This window comes from Scardinius erythrophthalmus (assembly GCF_964197995.2).
Source record: "Scardinius erythrophthalmus genome assembly, chromosome: 12".
Taxonomy (NCBI): Eukaryota; Metazoa; Chordata; class Actinopteri; order Cypriniformes; family Leuciscidae; genus Scardinius; species Scardinius erythrophthalmus.
The window spans coordinates 35356771-35379385 of record NC_138232.1 but is presented as its reverse complement, the minus strand read 5'-3'; the positions used below and the strand labels follow the sequence as shown (position 1 = coordinate 35379385).

At 39.0% G+C, this 22615-nt stretch overlaps 2 protein-coding genes across 2 annotated transcripts in view; one reads left to right on the top strand and one right to left on the bottom strand.

Annotated features, from left to right (window-relative positions):
- The window catches only part of LOC308700247 (potassium channel, voltage gated eag related subfamily H, member 7), a gene marked incomplete at both ends in the record, with an annotated part of 95718 nt that extends 91370 nt beyond the window's left edge, over positions 1-4348 (top strand). The window contains 4 exons of the mRNA XM_081381777.1: positions 374-583; positions 2734-2878; positions 3063-3210; positions 4067-4348. Coding sequence (XP_081237903.1) covers positions 374-583; positions 2734-2878; positions 3063-3210; positions 4067-4348 — 785 coding nt within the window. The remainder of the gene's footprint in view (positions 1-373; positions 584-2733; positions 2879-3062; positions 3211-4066) is intronic.
- A 3565-nt stretch (positions 4349-7913) lies between these two features.
- dnah9l (dynein, axonemal, heavy polypeptide 9 like) overlaps positions 7914-22615 on the bottom strand; it is a gene marked incomplete at its 5' end in the record, with an annotated part of 45706 nt that continues 31004 nt past the window's right edge. The window contains 25 exons of the mRNA XM_081380524.1: positions 7914-8247; positions 8371-8511; positions 9148-9260; positions 9609-9724; positions 9876-10058; positions 10138-10380; positions 10898-11017; positions 11213-11404; positions 11702-11929; positions 12009-12136; positions 12316-12464; positions 13305-13498; positions 13718-13840; positions 13939-14109; positions 14328-14468; positions 16589-16753; positions 16838-17042; positions 17169-17291; positions 17626-17861; positions 19928-20101; positions 20264-20398; positions 20509-20610; positions 21569-21751; positions 22066-22209; positions 22389-22502. Of these exons, the coding sequence (XP_081236650.1) occupies positions 8000-8247; positions 8371-8511; positions 9148-9260; positions 9609-9724; positions 9876-10058; positions 10138-10380; positions 10898-11017; positions 11213-11404; positions 11702-11929; positions 12009-12136; positions 12316-12464; positions 13305-13498; positions 13718-13840; positions 13939-14109; positions 14328-14468; positions 16589-16753; positions 16838-17042; positions 17169-17291; positions 17626-17861; positions 19928-20101; positions 20264-20398; positions 20509-20610; positions 21569-21751; positions 22066-22209; positions 22389-22502 (4071 nt within the window). The 3' untranslated portion in view covers positions 7914-7999. The remainder of the gene's footprint in view (positions 8248-8370; positions 8512-9147; positions 9261-9608; positions 9725-9875; positions 10059-10137; positions 10381-10897; positions 11018-11212; positions 11405-11701; positions 11930-12008; positions 12137-12315; positions 12465-13304; positions 13499-13717; positions 13841-13938; positions 14110-14327; positions 14469-16588; positions 16754-16837; positions 17043-17168; positions 17292-17625; positions 17862-19927; positions 20102-20263; positions 20399-20508; positions 20611-21568; positions 21752-22065; positions 22210-22388; positions 22503-22615) is intronic.

Sequence of the window (22615 nt, the reverse complement as noted above, 5' to 3'; positions counted from 1 at the left end):
CTTCCTCTCCTCCAATGTTCTCTCCTTTTTTCGGTCCCTCCTTTGTTTCCCTTCCCCCATTGCCTCCCCTCCTCTTTCCACCCATTTCTTTTCTCTCCCCGCTGGGTTTCAAGCTGTTGCCATGGTGATTGTTGGCCACAGACAGATGTTTGTTATTGTGTGGTTGCAACGTGCCAGATTTTACCTGAATGGTCAAGAGCTGTTTTATCCCCCGTCCCTGTATAACCTGCTGTTTGGATTATTTATCCCAGCCAAATCTCTCACTCTTTCTCTCTTCCTGGCACACTCTCTTTTTTCTTTGTTCAAGGTGCAATCTGGAGAGTGACCGTGAGAACCATGTTTGTAATTCTGTGAGGACGTTGTGTTCCCTCAGGTTCTCCGAGCAGACAGAGCGGGACAGACCAGGAAAGGGGAAGAGATCGAGAGGTTCACATATTGCCGGGAAGGGAGGAGGAGGAGGAAGAGGACAGTGAGGAAGTGACAGCGAGGCCTTTGAGTTTGGGTCAATCCCTTCCTTACAACCTGAACACCATCCATGACACATACAGTAAAGATTGTGTTGAAAACAATCTGTTTCATAAAGGTATAACATACATTAACGTACTCATTCATAAGGGTGTCCTACTGTAATAATAAAAAAACGGTTTCATAGAGGTATAACATACATTAACGTACTCATTCATAAGGGTGTCCTACTGTAATAAAAAAAACTAAGTGGTTGGAGGCATACTGTATCAAGATGTTTCTAATGCTCTGTAATACAATTTTAAATTCATCTGTTCATTTCTAAACAGTTACAATATGAATATAATATAGTATACAATATAAAAAATTATGAATGCTGTAATTATATTTACAACCCTTTCTATGAAGCCTATATAAATAATCCATTGTATACACCAGCGCTATAAAAAGTATTGCCAAAAAAATAAACCGTGTAAGACTGAGTACATAAATTGAATTCATAAATAACTTGAAGAAAACAATGACTCAAACAAGTGCTGCAGTTTTACTGAGACTCTTTTGTAATGTGTGAACAATAGCTGCATCCTTCGAAGGCCGATTGTGTCACCGCGTGCGACGAAGGCTGTCTCGATTCCAAGGCTCATTTAAATGCGGCCTCAAATGAAGGATACAGCAGATGGATCCTTCGCTAGTGATGTGGAAAAATTAAGCTTTTCAAAGCTTCGAATAAATTTAACCAATTGATTCGAACTGTTTCGAAGCGTTCGAAACATCACACACTGGTGACCCCTACTGGTCAGAACAGTGGAAATGCAACAAAAACTCAGGCCAAAAGTGCATAAAAACACCTTTTACAAACCCATTGCATTTGTTTTATTGAAAATAAAATATATCAAATGCAATTGACTAATCATCTAATAAGATTAAATATCAAGTATATGTGTAATATGTGTTCTTTTATCAATTTTCAGGGCTTGTTTTGTTTAACAGGCCAATAAGAGACTATTAACTACTATTATTCCTTTTTAATTATACTAATGTCTAATTAAAACATGTACAAATGTATAAAACTGATCTGAGTTCAGGTAAACCCCATAGGCACTTATTCAATGGTTTGTCACTAGGGGGCGATCTTAGTAAATCCACATGATTCATGGGTTCACAGAGATCATCGTCCGCCATCGGTGAACCACTGAAATTTCCAAAATGTTTTGAAACAGTTATGACATGAAATCATGTGACTTTGGAACTTTGATACATGCTCCAAACTACTGATTCGAAACAAAAGATTCATAAAGGTTTCGAAGCTTATCGAAGCCACTGTTTCAAAATCGCCCATCACTATCCTTCACAGCCTACCCTTGCCCAGAATTCATTGCGCGCTGGTGACAAGAGTTTTTTTAGAGAGATTGCCGGATTACATTTTTTTATGTAAGTATTGGGTTTTAACTTAACGAATATCTAATGATACAAATATAAAAATTAAAACTTTAAAGCAGTTTAAATGTTGACTTAAATCTTACGAAGATGTGATTTTATATGTTTTAAACTCTTTATTATCTACAGAAATGGACCACGGTGAAAATATTTAGACAGGTTTTGAACCCTGTTTTGTTTTCAGACCGTTGAATGTAACTTTCAAAAAAGTCCAGTACAAACGTTTCTGCCGCTCATCAAAGGCAGCTGTCACAGTTGCTTGGCAACAATAACCATCCATCCCATTTAACAACACTCGGTCCGACCTTCGCGGTCTTGGAAGGCGTGGCCTTTGAGTCCAAGTCCTTTGAAGGATGCAGCCTCTGAATTGGGACACAGCTAATGACTGCTGATATAATTACACAGCCAGGGAGCTTTCCTCTCTATTCTTCTCTCATTCTTTTTCCTGCTCTCTAAATATTACAAAACGGCCCTAGAGCTCATGATTAGACTGAGCTTGGTGTAATATCTTGAGGCAAACACATTCTTGTGGCTTCTGGGTATTGCTTCTGTTATATTAAGGGACACTGGTGCAGTCTGGAGATTATTAATGACGTACATGTTTGTGTGTGTGCGATGTATAATTTGTCTTCTCGGAGTGCCATATGTTTTATTACAGTGTGTATGTAATCTCTGTGTGTGTGTGTGTGTGTGTGTGTGCAGTACAATTGACCTACAAGCACGATTGACCATACAAGCACATATGTGTGCATGATGCGTTAAGTTTGTGTGCATCTGGCATGTTTGTGTGTGTGCCTGTGATTAATTGCACTGGGACTTGTGTTTCTCTAGATGTGCGTGTTGAAGAATGGCCTTGTGGGAATGCAGATGACTCAGCGAAATCTCGGGACAGAGAAGGAGGAGACGACTCTGAAAGTGACATCACATTCGGTGAAATGGAGCAAAGACTGGATCTACTACAGGAACACCTGAACAGGTGAGAGAGAGAAATGGAGTTAAAGTAGGTCACATGAAAGAGTAAATAAAGAGAAAACAAGTTGAAACATCAACTTTAACATCCAGAACATTTTGTACTATTGATAGAATGGTGCCTACCACCATCTGCTGGTCACGGATGGTATTGCACTTCTGCGTCAATATGTCTGTGCGTGTTTGTGTAGGCTGGAAGCGCAGATGACTTCAGACATCCAGGCTATTTTACAGTTGCTCCAGAGGCAGAGCGCTTTGGGACCTCCAGCGTACAGCACTGTGGCCGTCAGCCCAGAGTACCACAAACCTGTGCAGCCTGTCACCGCCATGCAGACACAGGTAACACACAGGCTGTGTTCACAATGGAAAGCTAGCGTGGATACAGCACGTTATACACTCAGAGAACCCCAGCAACCAATAAGAACACCCTAGCAACTGCTTTACAATCACTGAAAACACACTTACAGCAAGGTGACCAGATTCCTAAAATGAAATCTGGGGACATTTCCTTACATTTTTGTATGTCTTCTTTTTTTGATTGTTGTGGGTTCCATATACTATATTACAATTAAGAATTATGTTGTTTGCGGGTCAAATTGACCCAAACTGGTTTTAATACAATTTACACTGTAAAAAAGTGGAAATAAGGTGTTTTCAGTAAATGCTCAAGACGGTTCTTTAGCCGCTATAGGTAAATATCTAGAAGAATAAGTCCAGTAAACGGTAAGAAATACCAGTTTGCAATATCAGGCAGCATAATGAGATGTTTTGTACCGCTAAAAATAACCGGAAGCAGAAGACACCGAAAGCCAGACACATTCAATTTACAAATTACCGCATTTGCTCCTACGTGAAAAATAAGGTGGATATTACAACAAAACTATGACTTTACAAAATAGATAAATAAAACAAAATAAATTTGAAAACATATGATAAATAAAAATGAAAATGAAAAATTTTATTGAAATATCTTTCATATTTACTAATTGTAAGTAATATTTTCATTTTGACAAAATAAAAAAATACAAATATTTTATGTCTGTGCTTTTGGAGACTATGTTGGCCAGGCTTTTTTCGCAGTGTATTTGCTCATAGCTGGAGGAGACAAGGAACAGATTGCTGTTGATTTCGGTTGAATTTGCAGTGCATTCGAACGGCAGAAACGGCAGCGTTTAATGTGTTTTCTTCTTTGCAGAGTCCTGATCTAGAGAACGCCTACAAAGCCAAAGACTCCACGCCTGCCGTTACCATGGAGATGACCTCCGATGTCAGCACGGCGACTCCATTTGTGACAGACCCAGAGTGGGAGGCAGGCTTGGGACTGAAACCATTGGAAAATGAGCTCTCTGCATCACAGCAGCCAAGATCTTTCCAGATGTCAGCCAGACAAGCGTCTCTCCCGGATTCGTCACCCGGAGGCGGATTGACGCCGGGTCTCCACAGGCCCTCCTCTGATCCTGGGCTTCCAGGGCAGTAACATAAGGTCAAAGGTTTTGATGGTAATGAAGCAGAGTCCAATAACAACTAGGTTGAGTTCTAATAAGCTGAATTGTGAATAAGAATGCCTCATAGAGGAATCTCACTCCTGTATGCTTTCATGTAACTATGCATAGAGAGAACAAACACTACAGTAAGCTCAGCCTCCTCCCTTCTACAGCTAGACTCAGGGTAGAGAACACCAAACCGAAGAGTCGTATGCAAAGAACTGTCCCTAATAGTTACCTTAAAATGCTGTAGTTGAAAACAAAAGCAGTTGAGCAGATGCACTAATGCAGAATGAATCAGTTTGAAGGTTGGTCATTTTGTAAATACATAAATAGAGCGCTGTTCAGGAAGTAACATACTGGACATACAACCACGTTAATGAAAGAAAGATGCATGCTAGGAGGATAAAAATGCAGTGTTTATTTATTTTTTTGCATGTTTCTTAAAAAACACTTGCATTGTTAAATTGGTGACGTGAGCTCGTTTTTTTTGTTCTTACATTACCTATTTGAGATTTTCATGTATTTGACTATGAATTTCCTGGTATTCAGGAAGAATCTTTACTTGAACTGAACTCTGCAAAGCAAAGCCTCATCATGAAACCTGTTGTCATCATCTCAAAATATCACATTATTCTACCCATATCAGATTTCCACCGTTACATTTAACAACGACACACTGTCCCTTCAGAGCCAACTCAACATTTTAGCATTGTCAGTATTGCAACATCATGTCTCAGTATTGAATTTGACTAAACTTTTTTGGTCCAAGTGAGTGTGACCATTCAAATATGGGTAATTCAAACCACAGATGAGCGCTTTATCTCCCCAGAAACAGTTTAGGGGTCATTCTTAATCCTGGGTAAATCTTATTTGCTATCAATCTCATTTACCCCATTAATAGGCATTGACAAATGCAGCTCACAGCCTGTTTTAACAACTGCTTGTCCATCTGAGGAAATGTCGCCACATAGATCCGCTCTGGTCTCTGCGGTTCGAGAAAAGCTTATGAATATTTAATAAGGTAAGCACTGAGGCAGTTTATGATTAGCTAAATCTGTTGCTAAAAAATCTCGCCTTTGGTTTCTAGCACTCTTAAAGCAAGGTTAACACTTCATTTCCCATGGTTATATGCAGTGCTAATACAATCTCTTTAACCCTTCCCCTTAGTTTCGCACTCTCACGTGAATGTGCAAAACTAAGGGGAAGACAGAATTGTGATTGGGCCTACAACTGGCCCTGTGGAAAGCCTTTTGTGTCATACATGCTTTTTGTCCCTCATTTCTTTATGCAGTTTATGGATTCATTTTAGAAGGTTCTTACATTCTAAAGCTGTAGCAGTGTTATAGTTTAATTTGTATCTGTAGAAATATATCTGGATAATGCGATCTGCAGGAGAGAAAACACTAGCTTTTGTAGCAGCAGTCATCCCTGGCCTTCCATAAGATAGATCTACGTTAACAGAACCTATTAAACGCACACTTTTAGTCTTGTAGTGTAACATGACAGTGAGTTCATGTGTAGGAGGACTGCATGTTTAACCAAAGTTAGTTAGTAGACGTAATCACTTAATCCACATTTAATGAGATGCATTGAAGCACACTGTCTTCCTAGTGTCTGCTAAAACAAAAAAAAGCAGAAAAAATGTATGCATGTTTAGTAATTTGCTCATAGGGCCACCAGATTTAGAGCTTCTGCATGAATGGATGAATCTGATTGGTTGGCTGAAATCTGGAGGCGGAGCATCATGACATATCGTATGCGAAAGAGGCTCTAAATCCTCATCTTTCATCACACAGATATGTGGTTGGCCGTCATCATCACTGGCTCGTGTGACCGTTGTGATCACAGCATGCACTGACCTAACAGGTTCCTGTGAGATGGTCCAAGTCATGTCTCGTGTTTTAGTAAGTTGGCCGGAGTGGGTTTGCCGTAGGGGTGTTTCTGGGATGAGGACACGTGCCAGTGCGGGAAGAGAGCAAGAGAAGGATACGATATTATTGCGATCTTTTGCACAAACTCTTTAAACATCTTGTACAGTGTCACTTTTTAAAACTAGTGCTGTTCACAAAATTGTTTTTATGCATTTTTTTTTAAATGTTTGACACTGTATTTTATACAATGCAACACATAACTGCAGGTTAGAATGTTTTCTTCCTTGGGTATATTGGTATGTATTATATTTATGCTGTATATTGTGAATATTACGAGAGTTAACGCACAACTCTGTGAATTAATAAAGGACAGAATGCTTAATTTACAATGTTGCGCAAGATCATTTATGGAAAAGGCACTTTATTGCTCTAAGAACCTGTGGAAAACCTAAACGAGACACTGTGTTTGCACTTCCATCTGCAAAATCATTTTGAAGCGAGTCTGTTCATGCTGTGGCCATCTTGGTAACTTTCCAGAGACAGTGCACAGCTTGTATATAATCGGCGGGGAAAAACGACTGCCAAATCTAAATGTTAAAGGGTTAGTTCACCCAAAAATGAAAATTCTGTCAGTAATTACTCACCCTCATGTTGTTCCAACCGCGTAAGACCTTCGTTCATCTTCGGGACACAAATTAAGATATTTTTGATGAAATCTGAGAGCTGGATCACTCCTCCTGCAGGCTTATGGACACTATAACTTGCTGGCCTAGAAAATGTATTAAAGACATTAATATAGTCCAAGTGACTACAGTGGCTCAATCTTAAGTTTATAAAGCGACGAGAATACTTTTTGTGTGCAAAAATAATGACTTTATTCCACTTTTCATTTCCTTCTCTCTGGGCCTCGAGTCTTTTTACGTAGTGTTTAAGCGTAGCGCGTCTGTGTTGCACGTCACCACGTAGGCTCACTATTGGGCGACGCTGGTCATGTGTGATACGTGGTGACGTGCAACACAGACGCGCTACGCTATTACACTACATAAAAAAAACTCGAGGTCCAGAGAGAAGGAAATGAATAGTGGAATAAAGTCGTTATTTTTGTTTGTTTTTGCGCACAAAAAGTATTCTCTTCGCTTTATAAACTTAAGATTGAGCCACTGGAGTCACTTGGACTATATTAACGATGTCTTTAATACATTTTCTGGGCCAGCAAGTTATAGTGTCCATAAGCCTGCAGGAGGAGTGATCCAGCTCTCAGATTTCATCAAAAATATCTTAATTTGTGTTCCGAAGATGAACGAAAGTCTTACGGGGTTGGAACAACATGAGGGTGAGTAATTAATGACAGAATTTTCATTTTTGGGTGAACTAACCCTTTAATAACATACAGTACAGTGGGGTCCAAAAGTATGAGACCACTATTACATTTCATTCTTTTTTTTTTTTATATATATATATATATATATATATATATATTTCTAATTCATATACATCAGAACTTTGATTCACTTTTTTTCAAAACCCTAAAAAAAATATTTCCAGGTTTTCATACAGTAAGTCTTGGAGGTTTGCATCCTACTGTATGTAAATCACCACTGAAATGACAACAATATAATATATTTTGCTTTTATAGCTCAAATCAGGCTAAAAACAGTTTAAAGTTGGTCCAACTAATGCACACTAGAGTAAGAAAGACCAGGTGACGTTTTTACCTACAAGAAGCTTTGCTTGTTTAAATAAATGAACGTCCTTTCCTGTTTCTCAGCATCACACACTAAGCAGCAGAGCGACCCCTGCAAGAACCCATTTTGCTGGCCTCTCTCTGGTCTTAAGGCTGAAGGTCCAGATATACGTGTTAGCACGTAGTTTGGTTTTATAGACGGGGCATTCATAGGTATTGCGCGTCTCCTGGCGGTCGTTCGGGATGGCTCGAACAGCTATAACCGGCATGTTAGGAGTCAGTTCCTTCAGGCGTGCTTCTGTGATTGTCCCACCCTGAATATCCCAGCGTGCACCTGCAGTCACAAAAACTGACTTAAGAATCAAATGAGCATTTTGATCGACTGAGGGTTCTGACTGACTGGTGGAAATGCCCTGTGATTGGCTAAAACTGTTGTATTTAGATGGATGATACAGACCCTCCATGTAAAGGCCATAGATGTAGGCTCCCTCTCTGGCCGGCTGGTTAAACTCCTCTTTGAACTTCTTGGTCACATCCACCGTCAAATTCATCTTGTCCAGCGGCCATTCGTTCTTGCGTGCCAAACTCTGCATCACAGCTTCAAAGACATAAAGTGTGTGTGATGCAAATGAATGAATGTAAAGAGGAAATGTCTTGCACTGCTGTTCAAAAGTGTGGGGTGTGGGGTGTTGGAAGAAATGTCATTAAATTGATCTGAAGTGACAGTAAAGAAACAATGTTACACAAGATTTCTATTGCATATAAATGCTTTTGAACTTTCTATTAATCAAAGAATCCCCCAAAAAACTATCATGGTTTCCTCAAAAATATTAAGCAGCACAACTGTTTTTCTAACATTTACAATAATAAGAAATTATCCTTGATCACCAAATCAGTATATTAGAATGATTTCTGAAGGATTATGTGACACTGGAGAAATTATTGCATAAAATTCAGCTTTGCCATCACAGGAATACATTTTTAAATATATAAAAATAGATATAAATCAAATAAATATAGCATAAGAGACCTTAAAAAAAAAAACCTAACAAAAAAAAAAAAAAAAAATATATATATATATATATATATATATATATATATATATATATATATATATATATATATATATATATATATATATATATATCACACCAACCCCAAACTTTTGACCGGTCGTGTACATGTATGATTGTTCTGATTCTTTATATATCCGCTTGTCTGTGTTTTACTGCACCTGTTAGAAACGACTGAGGGTTAAATAAACCAGAGATCCAGACCACACTAGGCAGAGAGAGATCATGAGTCCAACTATCTAACTCTCTACAGCGCAGTAACACGTCATTGTACCTGATTGGACACACACACACACAGAGAGACATCACATACACAGATCGGTATCATAAAAAAGTACAATGGTTATAGTTCCGAGTTGTCCAGCTAAAATATAATATCTACAATACAACATAAACTCTCATAATATCCTAAAAATATTTTATTTCAGCTAATTGCCAAGACAACATTTCTCATTTTCTTTTTAGTTTAAGTTGAGGTACTAAAAAAAGTACAAAAGCACACAACAAATATACTAAAACTTAAAATACAAAAATAACTCAAATTAAAACGAAGACAGAAAATAATCGAATTAAAAACATGAATTAAAAAAAACTATAATAGTATATCAATGATACTGCTTACCACTGTCCGAGGCTGTATATAGAGGGGTAGGCCAGTCTGGTCCAGGTATCGGGAACATTATCAAAAAACAAAGCTGTCTGTATCTGCTCCATCTCGGATGAAATTGCCAGCTCTCCCTGCCAGAGAAAAGAAGAAAATAAGGTTTACGCTAATAGTCGAAAGCCTGGCCTCACAAGCATGTGCGTGAAGTCTTCAAGAAGAGGCCGTGACCAAGCAGAGTTCATTAATCTGAAATCAATCGATAATAAAATTGCAATAACAGCACACCTTCAGCCCCAGGTCCAGCTCTTTGAGCGAGCGTCTGATTTCATTGAGGAGCATGTTCATACGCTCACACTCCTGGAAACACACCAGAATGTAGGGCGAGCGTTCGGCTGTTTTGGACGTGATGTCAGACATGTTGTACTCTTCTGGTAGCTTCTCCAGGATGTCATCCAAGATTGTCTTCACCTGAAACAGCGATGGCTTAAACCTTTAGAAAGCTATCCGTCACCACAACCGATGATCTTTCAAAAGCTCAGAACCAGACCTTCTCTTCAGTGGTCTGCGAGGCTCCTTCACCCATGTTGGAGTCTCTGTACTGCAGCTCCAGAAGAGTGTGGAAGAGGCTGTCTGACGTCACTGTTAGAAACTCAATCTCAGCGTTTGGATGAAGCCCATAATGCACTGGGCTTTCGTGGGGCAGCATCTCATCTATGTACGCATGATAGCCTTGGTAATCCAAGTTAGAAGGCACAACTAATCCTGGGGCCAGTGACAACTTCCTGTCGAACTGAAAGGACAATGAGTTAGTCTGTGTTTGACTAAATATTTATCAAGAGCCAAAATAATTGGGATCAACCAATATTGAAAATCAATTATCCAATATAGCTAACACTGAAAAATATTTCTAAAGCATTTATTAATCCTAGTTCATGTTATTTTCAACATTTACCAATCTATTAGTAGAACCAAAGGTTTTATCTGTAAATATTGTTTAATGGACCTGAGCTGACATGGACTAACAAAAGAGCAGATGTATTTTTATTAACTCATGTTAACAAAGATTTTTAAATACTGTAATAAATGTGCTCATTGTTAATTAATATTAGTTAATGCATATGAACGTATATTTTTCAATAATAATAATAATGATGGCCGATAACCAATTTGGTATCAATATATAGTCCATCCATCCCGACTAAAAAACTAAGATCAATCATTTTAAATGCTAGAATTGGATTGTGTGTGTGTGTGTGTGTGTGTGTGTGTGTGTGTGTGTGTGTGTGTGTGTGTGTGTGTGTGTACACCTGATTAGGTTGCATGTATTCTTCCAGGTAAGTTCTGCACAGTCTCCTGTCCCAGTCATCAGTAATGTGACCTCCATACATGATCTCACCAAACAGGTAACGAAGGTCTTCCCATGGTACCTGTGCAACACAGGTTTGTTTACATGGCTCTCACCGTATCAGTAGAATTAGTAGCTCTTCCAAAATGATTTCCATGTTTATATCAGTTACCAACACATGGAATTAATACATTAAGGTACAATTTTGATTATAGATCACAATGTTTCTAGTGAGGCCTCTGGAGATGGATAATTTGGTTTTCTGTTAATTACACACCTGTGAGTTGGCTTCTAGGTAGTTGTAGAGCACATTCACTGATATGGTGAGATCCCCTGTGTTAAAAGGGTACTTTCTGTTCCAGCCCTGTGGCCCAAATTTCCTCCTTTCAGCCACACAAGCGTGAAAATAACACAGCGAGAACAGGATGGTCTTAAACTCCTGCTCACGGGAACACTGGTCCAGAATGTCCTGCATACACAACACAAACAAATTTGCATGTAACCAAAAGAGTACCTGTAATGCAATGTTCTCATTCGACTTAATCAAAGCAAAGATTTGGTGTTACATCTCATCCTTGACAAGTCTGAAGCCTTACAAAATTGTGTTCCTTTGTTCGTCACAGCCTATCAAAACATATTTGATGTTTAATATACAGCTATTTAAGCAGGATTTTGGACCACTAGCATTTCATTGTGGGTGGAGCCACCAGCACAGCATGATCAAAACAGAGAAATGTCATCACGACTTGAGTTCACTTGGTTTAACCTGATCAAAGTTGTCCAGAGCAGCGTGTAGGTTGGCCAGCATGCCTGTGGGTGGCTCGTTAGTGATTTTGATGGAATTTTCCAGAATTCCCTGTGGAATGATGTGTTCCTGTGGAGTGGGAGAGGGTTCTGCACTCATGAACACTCTGTAGTCTTGGTGACTGTTCTCACAGCAACATTCGAGAAGCTTCTCAAGACTTCCCAGCCACTTTGCCACCAGGTGAATGTTCTAGAAGAAATGCATGCATTTGCATAAGCTATATGCATAAAACAACAGAAATATACAGTATACAGATCAAAAGACACACCTGTAAAATGACCCAGTGGCCCTCTCTAGAGGCCTTTTCCATGGCAAGTTCAGCCACAGATTCCTGGCCCTGTCCTAGAGACACATTATGGAGCTTCCCCAGGTCTATTGTGAAACCCAGCTTCTTGCCTAAACATGCACAGAAATACACAGGCTTTCTTCACAATGTCAGTTCAAACACTGTTTTTAGATACCAGTGCAGGGTCATGTCGCAGTACCACAGTCAAGATGATGGCACACTCTCTTTGACAAGCTAAACGTTAAAGATTCATGCATGTGATAAAAGAGGAGCCAGTATGTATTTTTACCCAGGGACTCGACATCTTTTAGGGGGTCCACTCCAGGGGACAGGATGAAGAATACAGGGGAAGCAGGACCGCACTCTTTGAATGAACGTGCAAACTCCATCTTCCTGCTCTCGGTGTACTGCACACCTAGTTTCTCTTCCACAAAGTTCCTACACACACACACACATTTGTTTTTGTTTCATTGATGGGGACTTTCCATTGACTTTTATTGTTTTTATATTAAGCTTATCTTAAAGGGATACTCCACTTTTTTTGGTAATAGGCTCATTTTACAACTCCCCCAGAGTTAAACAGTTGAGTTTTACCGTTTTCGAATCCATTCAGCCGAACTCCGGGTCTGGCGGTACCACTTTTAGCATAGCTTAGCATAGATCATTGAATCGGACAAGACCATTAGCATCTCTCTCAAAAAAAATGCCCAAAGAGTTTTGATATTTTTCCTATTTAAAACTTGACTCTTCTGTAGTTACATCTTGCACTAAGACCGACGGAAAATGTAAAGTTGCGATTTTTCTAGGCTGATATGGCTAGGAACTATACTCTCATTACTGCGTAATAATCAAGAAACTTTGCTGCCGTACCATGAGTGCAGCAGGCGTAATGAAATGATGCAGCGCCTGAAAATAGGTCTAATAGGTTAGACAAACTTAGTCCCGGTCACGATGGAAGTTACTGAGCTGGGGACTATTTTTATGACACGACTGCTTTATATGATGAACAGATTTTATTCACATATAAACACTGATTAATGCACATAGAGCTCATAACATGACACATGTTTGATTAATATGGATTACTTTAACCATGTCTTTTTGTACTTCATAATGTGTGAAAATTTCAGTTTCGTGGACTTTCAATGGATGGACAAAACGGATAAGAGAATATTTCATCACCATTTGTGTTCCGAACATGAGCGAAAATCTCATGGGCTTCAAACGACATAATTCATTCAGTCTTTAATAAACACATACTGCACCTCATAGACTTACCGGACAGCGTACGTCATCCGGTCGGGTCGGAGAGCCCTCATAAGGATGAGTTTCTGGAGCGAACTCTTGCTTTTCCATTCCTGAGGGAGTTTCTCTTTCTCTGGACACTCTGACTCCACAACTTTCTTCCAGCGTTTTGGTGAACCCTCGATGTCCCGGTCCAGACCACGAAACTCATCGGTGAAGCTCATTGTCTGCAGGAACCAGGGTATTATTACCAGGGTAATAAAATAACATTTTTCAAATACCTGCAGTGCTCCGACTCTCTGCCACAAGGAAAAGTGTGTACGTCTGCTTGAAACCTGATGCGGCACTAAGCACTTTTCCACGTCCAGGCCTCAGGAGTGTCGCAGGTGATAATTGTCACCTCCTTGAGCGTGTGTGTGTGTGTGTGTTTCTAAATTTGTGCTTACTTTAACAGCACTCCAGGCGGTGTTGGAAAGGAAGTCGACTGGGCTGACATAACTATGGTCAATGTTGAAGCGCAGCAAAAAGTCCAGCTCCCGAGGATCCAGCTCTTTACTCATTAACAACAACTGATACACACAAACGTCACAAAAACTATGTGTCAGGACAAACAAAACAAAAACTCACCCATCCATTATAATGTGTGTGTGTACCCAGACTGCATTACCTGAAATGTAAGCTGTGCTGCGAAGGTGAGCTTGTCTCTCTCAAACAAGCCTCTGTTGATGTAATTAAACGTAGAGAAGGTGATGCAATCAATCAGTGTGTTTACACGGGTCTTTACATCTGAAGAGGCATCTGCGTTCTGCACTGCCTTGTGGAACACAACGTTAAATGCCTGCAACGAAGATAACACGCAAAGTGATTTCCCTGAATAGTGCGAGACTGAGCATCACACATAACCCAACACAGCAACACTATCTCAGCCGAGTTGAGTTGGGGCTGGGACTTTCTGGTGACGATAATGGCGCATAAATTACACAGAAATATTTCCAGGAAGACCCGAACACCTGTCTTACAGAATGCATACACAGACACATACAAACAAGGCCAGACCTTGAGGGAGAACTGGTACATGGGGTTGATCTTGTTAAGGTCATTGATGATGAAGTAGAGCAGGGATGCTCTGACAGCCACGGCCCGGTAGTGTTCACGAGCCTCATTAATCTTCACCTCATTAACCTTCGCCTCCAACACCTACACAACACAAAAGCAGAATCAGACCGAGAAGAAACAACATATGCCAGCTAAAAAGAAAACTCGAAATATCTGGCTTGTCTAATGTTCTCTAGGGAATGTGGTTAAAAACCAACAACAATAGCTCAGTCCTAAACCTCAGAGAGCCTAGCAATGCTCCCAACATGAAGACTGTTCAAAATTAAGCAATTATACAATACTTTGTTTGGGCCAATCTGTGACCACAGAATTGACATGTCTATTACTCACAAAGTTCTCTACATTACACATAAATAAACCATGTTTATTTTGTATATTGGCTAATTTGATTATTATGCTTTGAGCTACAGTATCAAGAGTGTAGTTCGGGGCTGGACCCGAATATTCAAATATTCGTTCGGTGGGTTGGTATTCGATTTGAAAATTTGACACTGGAATATTCGGGGGTTTTTTTTGTTTTTTTTTGTTTGTTTGTTTTTTGCACACCCGGGATCCCCCGCCAACGGTTCTCATTCGCGCTTGAATAAGGCCGGCGACACACTGGCTGCGTGGCATGTCCATTTTTTATTTCGGCTCCCATGTTAACAGGTTGGAGTTTGCACACTGCCTGCGTGAAACACACGCGCGGCTCAAGCCAAGCGGAAAACGCGTGTATGCTAGAAATAGAACCGACGCAAAGTGTTCCAGCAAAGGGAGTGTTCTCTGGCTAGAGCGCAGAACAGCGGAGTTTGTATGGACCGAAGTGCATGCCTGAGCTTGTGTTTTGGGTTAAGCTACGTTGCTTTGACATTGTGGAAAATAGAATAATAGAAACAAAATGTATTAGCCTTTTTACCCATTATTATCAAACTAAATTAATCTCGTTTTTAATTTAACTTAATTTCGTTTTTCTTTATTTAAATTTCGCTTTTTCTTTATTTACATTTCGTTTTTATTTATTTGAATTTCGTTTTTCTTTATTTAAATTTCGTTTTTTCTTTATTTAAATTTCATTTTTCTTTATTTAAATTTCATTTTTCTTTATTTAAAATTCGTTTTTCTTTATTTAAATCTACCCTTTACTGTGTCAGTAATTTGTTAGTCAGAAAAATATTAGATTACCTTAAAAGTATTGCTTAATTTAACAGACCTGTGTGTGTGCGTTTTATATCACTAGTGCAGTGTCCGTTCTCGCGCGCCGCTTCCCGCTCGCGCTGTTCTGTAGTTTACTAAAAGTTTATTGATTCTGAATGTGTCGCGTCTCGTGTCCATCTATATTGCACCAAATGCGACACTGCACTCCCTTGTGAAGTCGATTGGATGAACGGTTCTCGAAATAATCTAAATGCAAACAGACATACAGATATAGACATTCCTGCCTTTATTAGAGAGAAGAATATGTTCAGCCCCTCTCTCCGAAGCTTCGAATATTCAATGTTCATTACTACCGAAGATAAAAAAATGGTATTCGGACCAGCCCTACAGCTCAGCTCAACAGATTGTAAAATGTCTTGCACTGCCGTTCAAAAGGTTTCAGTCAATAATATTGTAAAATGTCTTGCACTGCCGTTCAAAAGGTTTCAGTCAATAATATTTTTTAATGTTTTTGAACATTTGTGAGAACTCACCAAGGCTGCATTTATGTGATCAAAAATACTGTTAAAAAAACTGTGATATTATGTTTTAATTTAACATATTTTATGTCATTTATACCTGTGATGGCAAATTCCAGTCTTCAGTGTCACATGATCTTTTTTTAAATCATTCTAATATGCTGATTTTGTGCTCATCAATGTTAAAATCATACTTTTTTCAGGATTTTTTTGATGAATTAAAAGTTCAAAAGATGAGCATTTATTTAAAATAGAATTATTATTATTTTGTAAAAATGTAAAAGTATTTACTGCTACTTTTGATCAATTTAATACATCCTTCTTAAATAAAAGAAAGAAATATTATCGACCACAAACTTTTGAATGGTAGTGTAATCAATTCCCACAAAACCAGTGCAGAAAATGCCAAAATGTCAGCAGATTTGATCTAACTCTAAGGATCCGACATGGCTACAGCAGCGAGGCAGCTCACTTGGGTTGGAACAGAGTGACAAATGTTGGAGGAAGGAGAAATCTTTTGTCAGGAAAAACGGTTGAAAATACACAAACCTTCATCTCAATCTCGGCAGCTGTGTGTTTAGTGCTCTCGAGTTTCTCGACCAGAACGTTGTCTCCCAGGAAGTTATTCTCAGCCGCGGAGAGACGTGTCAGTAACTCATCCTCGAGCTGCTTTAGCTCGATTTTAAATGTGTTCTGTTGTTTAGTCAGCTCTGACTGCAGATACACAAAGATCACTATCAGTAACACTTCACTCAAAAGCGTGTCCAGATCTGATTAAACAAGCCCACACACACACACCTTGAGATGTTCGAGGTCCGGTCTCTCCAGGTCGACTACCTCCGCGAGGAGCTGGTCCTCGAGCCCGTCCCGCGTGACGGTAAAGTTGATGAGGGTGGTCTGGGCCTGGATCTCAGGTTTGTAGTGTGGGTTTGCCAGCTTAGTGTGCAAAATCAGACGGAAGTCAGGATGGAAATAACATTCCTTATCCCCCACTTTAATACATCTGCAGAGGGGAGGGGAGAGGCATGATGAGGGGAAGATAACAGTTTATTATACTGCTATATTGATACACTTTTTCTGTTTCTGTATTATATTTTGTGAAATGCTGTGTGTTGTTGTGTTGTTTTACCTGCCCTTCTTGATGGTGTGTCGGCCCAGTAGTGGATCAAGAACTGGTTCAATTGTCTCCTCCAGATTCTCAATCAATACAGGCTGTCCTAAGACCACGGCCTGTTCAATCACATCCACATACCTGTAACGACAACGACACAGGCAAAATTAAATACTAAAATAAATACGAAGACAACATCAAATGGCATTAGCAATGTATTTACTTCCATTGTCAAGTGAAACATTATTTATATGGAGATAATGTTGGACAGGATTTGATTTTATCCATCAGGATTAAATCCATAGAGACAGTTATTGCATTTTGTTGAAAGATTATGAAAATAACCATTTTGTGCACAAGAAAACAAAATAATTATAAATAAATAAAAATATTTAAAAAATGCAAGGTCACTATTTTCACATTGTGTGAAACCTCTTGGGACGTAATTTCTGAGGTATGTTCATCAACCGCTCACCCCTTCTGGCTGAGGTTAATGACCTTCAGGCTGTTGCCATAGCGACTCTTGAGCCACTTGATGCCCTGCAGCTGGGGGTCAATGAGCAGCGGCCAGCGCTCACAGTTGGTCAGTATAGTGGCGTTCTGAGTAGATATCTTATCACCCGGCAAGCCCTCGTTATTCCACTTCGCAATGGTAGCGCCATCGGTTAACATGGAGATGGGATCTAAGCCCTCAGTCATAGGGATGGGCACCTGAAAGTCATCAGGAAATGGAGAAAGAGAATAACAGATTCATTTTGTATATTAATACTTCTATCCTTATGAGGGATAGAATAACCTCCTGTTATTAAAGGGGTCATATAATGGTACATGCACTTTTACAAGTTGATTGTACTGAAATGTGTGTTGGCAGTGCCTGTACACAACCATCATAAAATGATAAAAATCCATCTAGTGTTTTTTTTTATCTTCTTATATGTTTTCCCCCATCTCAAATCAAGCCGTTCAATTTTGTGACGTCACAAAATCGACGCCCCTCCCACGATTGTTGATTGACAGCAGCGTTTCAACAGACCCGCCCTTGCTCGTGAGCGAGCAGTCTGTCATCATAGTCCGCGTGTCATTGTTGATATGCTGGAGCACTGTCTATGAGCAGAATGGCGTAGAATAAGCAGAAGAGATTGTGGTGTTCTGTTCTTGGGTGTAATAAGGAACACAGCATCATTTTGATGTTCCTAAATCCGAACCGCTGAAGACGCAGTGGCTGAGTTTTGTTTTCGAAGGGAATATTCCCCACATTCAACGTCAATGCTTTCATGTTTGCGCGAATCATTTCTCACACCAGACTGCTTTACAAACGAGGGTCAGTATAAAGCTGGTTTTGCTAAGAAGCTGCTCCTGAAAAAAGGATTGGTACGAACTATTCGTGTTCCTGCTGCACCTCTAGAAGAACTGAAGTGAGTGTAACGTTTTATTAACCTTTATATTAATATTTATATTAATCTTTGCAAATCACTAGCACGCTTCACGATGAATGTGTCTAAGGTTTACACTCAGGTACATTACGGCATGTTTTCTATGTACGACGTTCTCAATATAATTTATAATCCCGCGTTGAACAACGCGTTATGGTTATTGTGTTACAAAAGGTGTACGCACAGAACAGAGGGGCGGGGTGAGCAAAGCTCATTATCATTTAAAGACACATGCACTCAAACTGCGTGCTGAAAACAGAGCTGTTTTTGACCAGGTAAAATTAGTGTTTTCTTACAATACTAATGAGAATTTTTAGTTAAAGTATATTACAAACTTTTTATTTAGACCCATCAGAATCATATTAGCTTGTACAAAAATGGCATTATATGACCCCTTTAAAGGATGGGAAAGGCCCTCTACAATGGACCTGACAACAAACCTGCAAGATGTATTAAGAACAGTCACTTTTTTCACCATCGGACCAAACCGTTCTCTTAACTGTGCTAGATACGGCCCAGCCGAAATACAGTAGTCAACATTTGAAGTGGATCAAAACCTTTCATCAAAGTTATACATGAATTTTTAACAATACCTGTTCTTGTCTTAGGATAACTTTGATTAACTTTTTAATCCACTTCAAATGCTGACTACTGTATAACTGAAACCGTTCCGTACCGTTCTTAGAACTATTCAGCCCGACAGTGGAAAAGCGGATAAAATGGATACTAATTTCACAAACAGGTTAGCCAATCATAACATCATAAGGTAGCTGACATACAATTTGTAAAGGTACAGAAAAGTGTCGACATAAATTATTTACCCTGTTGTTTTATGTAAAGTTTACACTTCTGATTTATTTTTTGCATGTTTTTTTGTCCTTTGTTTTTTTGTTCTTTTTGTTCTTAGAATTTCATTGCAAACCTCCGTTTGGGAACTCCTGGTGTAAGATATGGGTTTTTAGAACGGAATGCAAAGGATAAATATGTTTCAATTCCGTGAAGGTTACTTTCGTGAACGAAAACTGAAATTAAGACTAAACCTATTGGTCAAAAAACATTTTTATAAACTGAAATAAAATAAATTCAAAGTAAATGAAAAACTAAAACTAAACAAAACTAACAACAGTTACTGAAAAACTAACTGCAATGAAATAATTAGCAAAAAATAAATAATCGTGTTGGCTTGTCCTCTTGTACAAGGATTGTACTCTATGCAGTTTGAGGTTTCTGAACTTGAACAGGTGAAACAATACACATTTTAGCACCACAATCTCATTTTGATATGGAGACAATAACTGTGAAACTGTTAATCTTGAATACTGATTTTCTCGATCCCACACTCACCTTCTGGGCACGCAGGTAAGGCATCCAGAGGTTATGGAGTAACTCCTCTCTGTATCTCTTTGAGAATGAGCCAGCGTATGAGATGAAGGCTGCAGTGAGGAGAACGTCTCCACACAGAGTGGATTCCTGCTCACGGTACTGAGCCACAGAGTGAACCCAGCGGACATTTTCGGACTGAAATATTTCACAAAAACATGTGGAAGATTTAAATAAATGATTGATCCCTACTAGCAATGCACATAATGCACCATGAAGTTACATGTATAGTAGAATTTTTCATAAAAATTAAACATACAACTATTGTCCAAAAGACAAAACAACATATTGTATTCTGACCTCTAAACCCTTGACCAGGCGGTTGGCCAGCTTGATGGTGTTGTTGGTGTGGTTCACCTCATCCTGACAGCGGACTTTCTCCGAGGTTGCTTTTTCAAACGCAGCTTTCAGTGTGTCCAAACTATCATCCAACTCCTCCACATTTCACACACACATTTGACATTATACAGTGCACTTTTGTGAAATGCTGATAGGATGTTGTTGTGGAGAGAGAGTGAGTGAGAGCAAGCGAGAGAGAGACTTACGGTCAGCTTCTTTCTGATAACCTCTAACTTTTCTGCAGCCTCAGCCAAGTCAGCGTTGGCCTGAGACAGACACATCCTCTTCACCTCCACCTCACAGAACACCTTATTAAACCCAAACACATTTAAACACGTTAGAATGGTTTACAGAGCACTGGATTGAACTGGAGATGGATGATTCTTCAGCTAAATAGAATTATTGGCAGACATTTAAACACTTGAAGATGCAATAATAAACACAGTTGACTACATACTCTACTGTTCAAAGGTTTTGGGTCAATATGGGTTTTTGAAAGAAGTCTTCACCAAGGCTACATTTCTTTGATCAAAAATACAGTAAAAACTGTAATATTGTGAAAAATAACTGTTTTCTATTTAAAAAAAAAAAAAAAAAAAAGTAATTTATTCTTGTGATGGTTAAGCTGAATTTTCAGCAGCCATTACTCCAGTCTTCAGTCACATGATCTTTAATGCTGAACTGGAACTGTGTTTCGTTTTTAACAACTGCCATGGAATGTGCTAAAAATGACAATAAAATTGACTTTGACCTGGTGCTCAAGAAACATTTCTTATTATCATCAATGATGAAACCTTTGAATAGTTATGTATATACTTATACAGATTCTATATTAATTGCAATTAAACCAGTTTAAACAGTCATATATAATATGTTGGATTGCGTTGAAATGTTCTTGTGTCCAATATTATGTTGTTTTATAACTTATTGATCTGAACAGATTAGCAAGTGTTTACTCACATACGTCTGGACAGCATGGAGGAGGGAAGCAAAAAAACACACTGTAAACAATACAATCACAAAAACTCAATGAGAATCCCACACAAGACATTAATTCAATTCATCTAAAGTTCTACATAATAGCAGCACTCTCTGTCTTAGTTTGTGCAAAAGCGTTTACATAGACGCATTCATTTTAAAATCTTGCATTTTTGAACTTGGTGTAAATAGTTACGAATACAATAGTTCAATATATATATATTATAATTACATATTATTGATAATTATAAATGGTTATTAATGCTTGATGGTGTAAGTGAGCAGAACCTCGTGGAAGCGGATGATGTTGATGACCCAGGCACAGAGACCGGCCGCTGCAGAGGATTTCAGACGGACAAACTCTGGATTGAACTCAGGATCACTCAGATACTCGTCCTTGACCACACGCACTGTGGCTTCAGGGATATGCTCTTTATCAAAATTAACCAGCGCCTGTAAGAAGTCATCCACCTAAACACACCGAAAGAAAAGGAATAAATCTACCCAATTTATCTCTTTGCATAACCTGCTAAGTTACAGTATACAGTAGTTTCACTGCCAAATTATTCATACATCTCGACAATCAATATGTCATTTGAAAACCTCAATACTCAAGATTCTGTCAAATTTTTTGTTCTCACATTTTGGCAATTTAAGTAAATTTCAGCCTTTTGCTTATAGATGGAATATGAGGTAAAAGCCAGATTTCAAGAAGATGGCTAAAGTTAAATGTCAGAAACATTTGCGAATATGACCATGAGAATGTCAGCTTTACACACACTCACTTTACTCATGACAACTTTAGATGCTTTCCAGCTGCGATCCTTTGGGATACGGCCGCCAGGAGCCAGGAGCACCACAACAGCTGCGGACACATTCGATACGATGGCGGGAGGATTCGGAAACGTCCGCAACTCTGTTAGATTCAGCTATACACACACATGCATGCATTCACAATTACTCTGGACAAAACAAATCAAGTCTGCTCATCAAAACAAAGCATTTGGATATTGAGTGTGAGGACGGTTCAATACAGAAGACAAAGCTCACCCGTTAGTCCCCAAACTACAGTCAAGTACATACATACACTACACACACAAATACACACCCTGTTGAGTGTGTTGAGTGCTGCATTAGCTGCCTGCAAAGCCGGTTCTGCTTTCCACAAATCTGCTTCAGTCTCTTGCTGCTGTTTGGTCACTTCTGCTTGGATTGCTTCTACCTGATATTGCAATCATTATGATGTCTTTCTCAGATACATACTCATCGATAGCAATTATTAATATAAACAAACAAGGACGGGAATCATGTGATATTCTAATATGGTGATGCGTG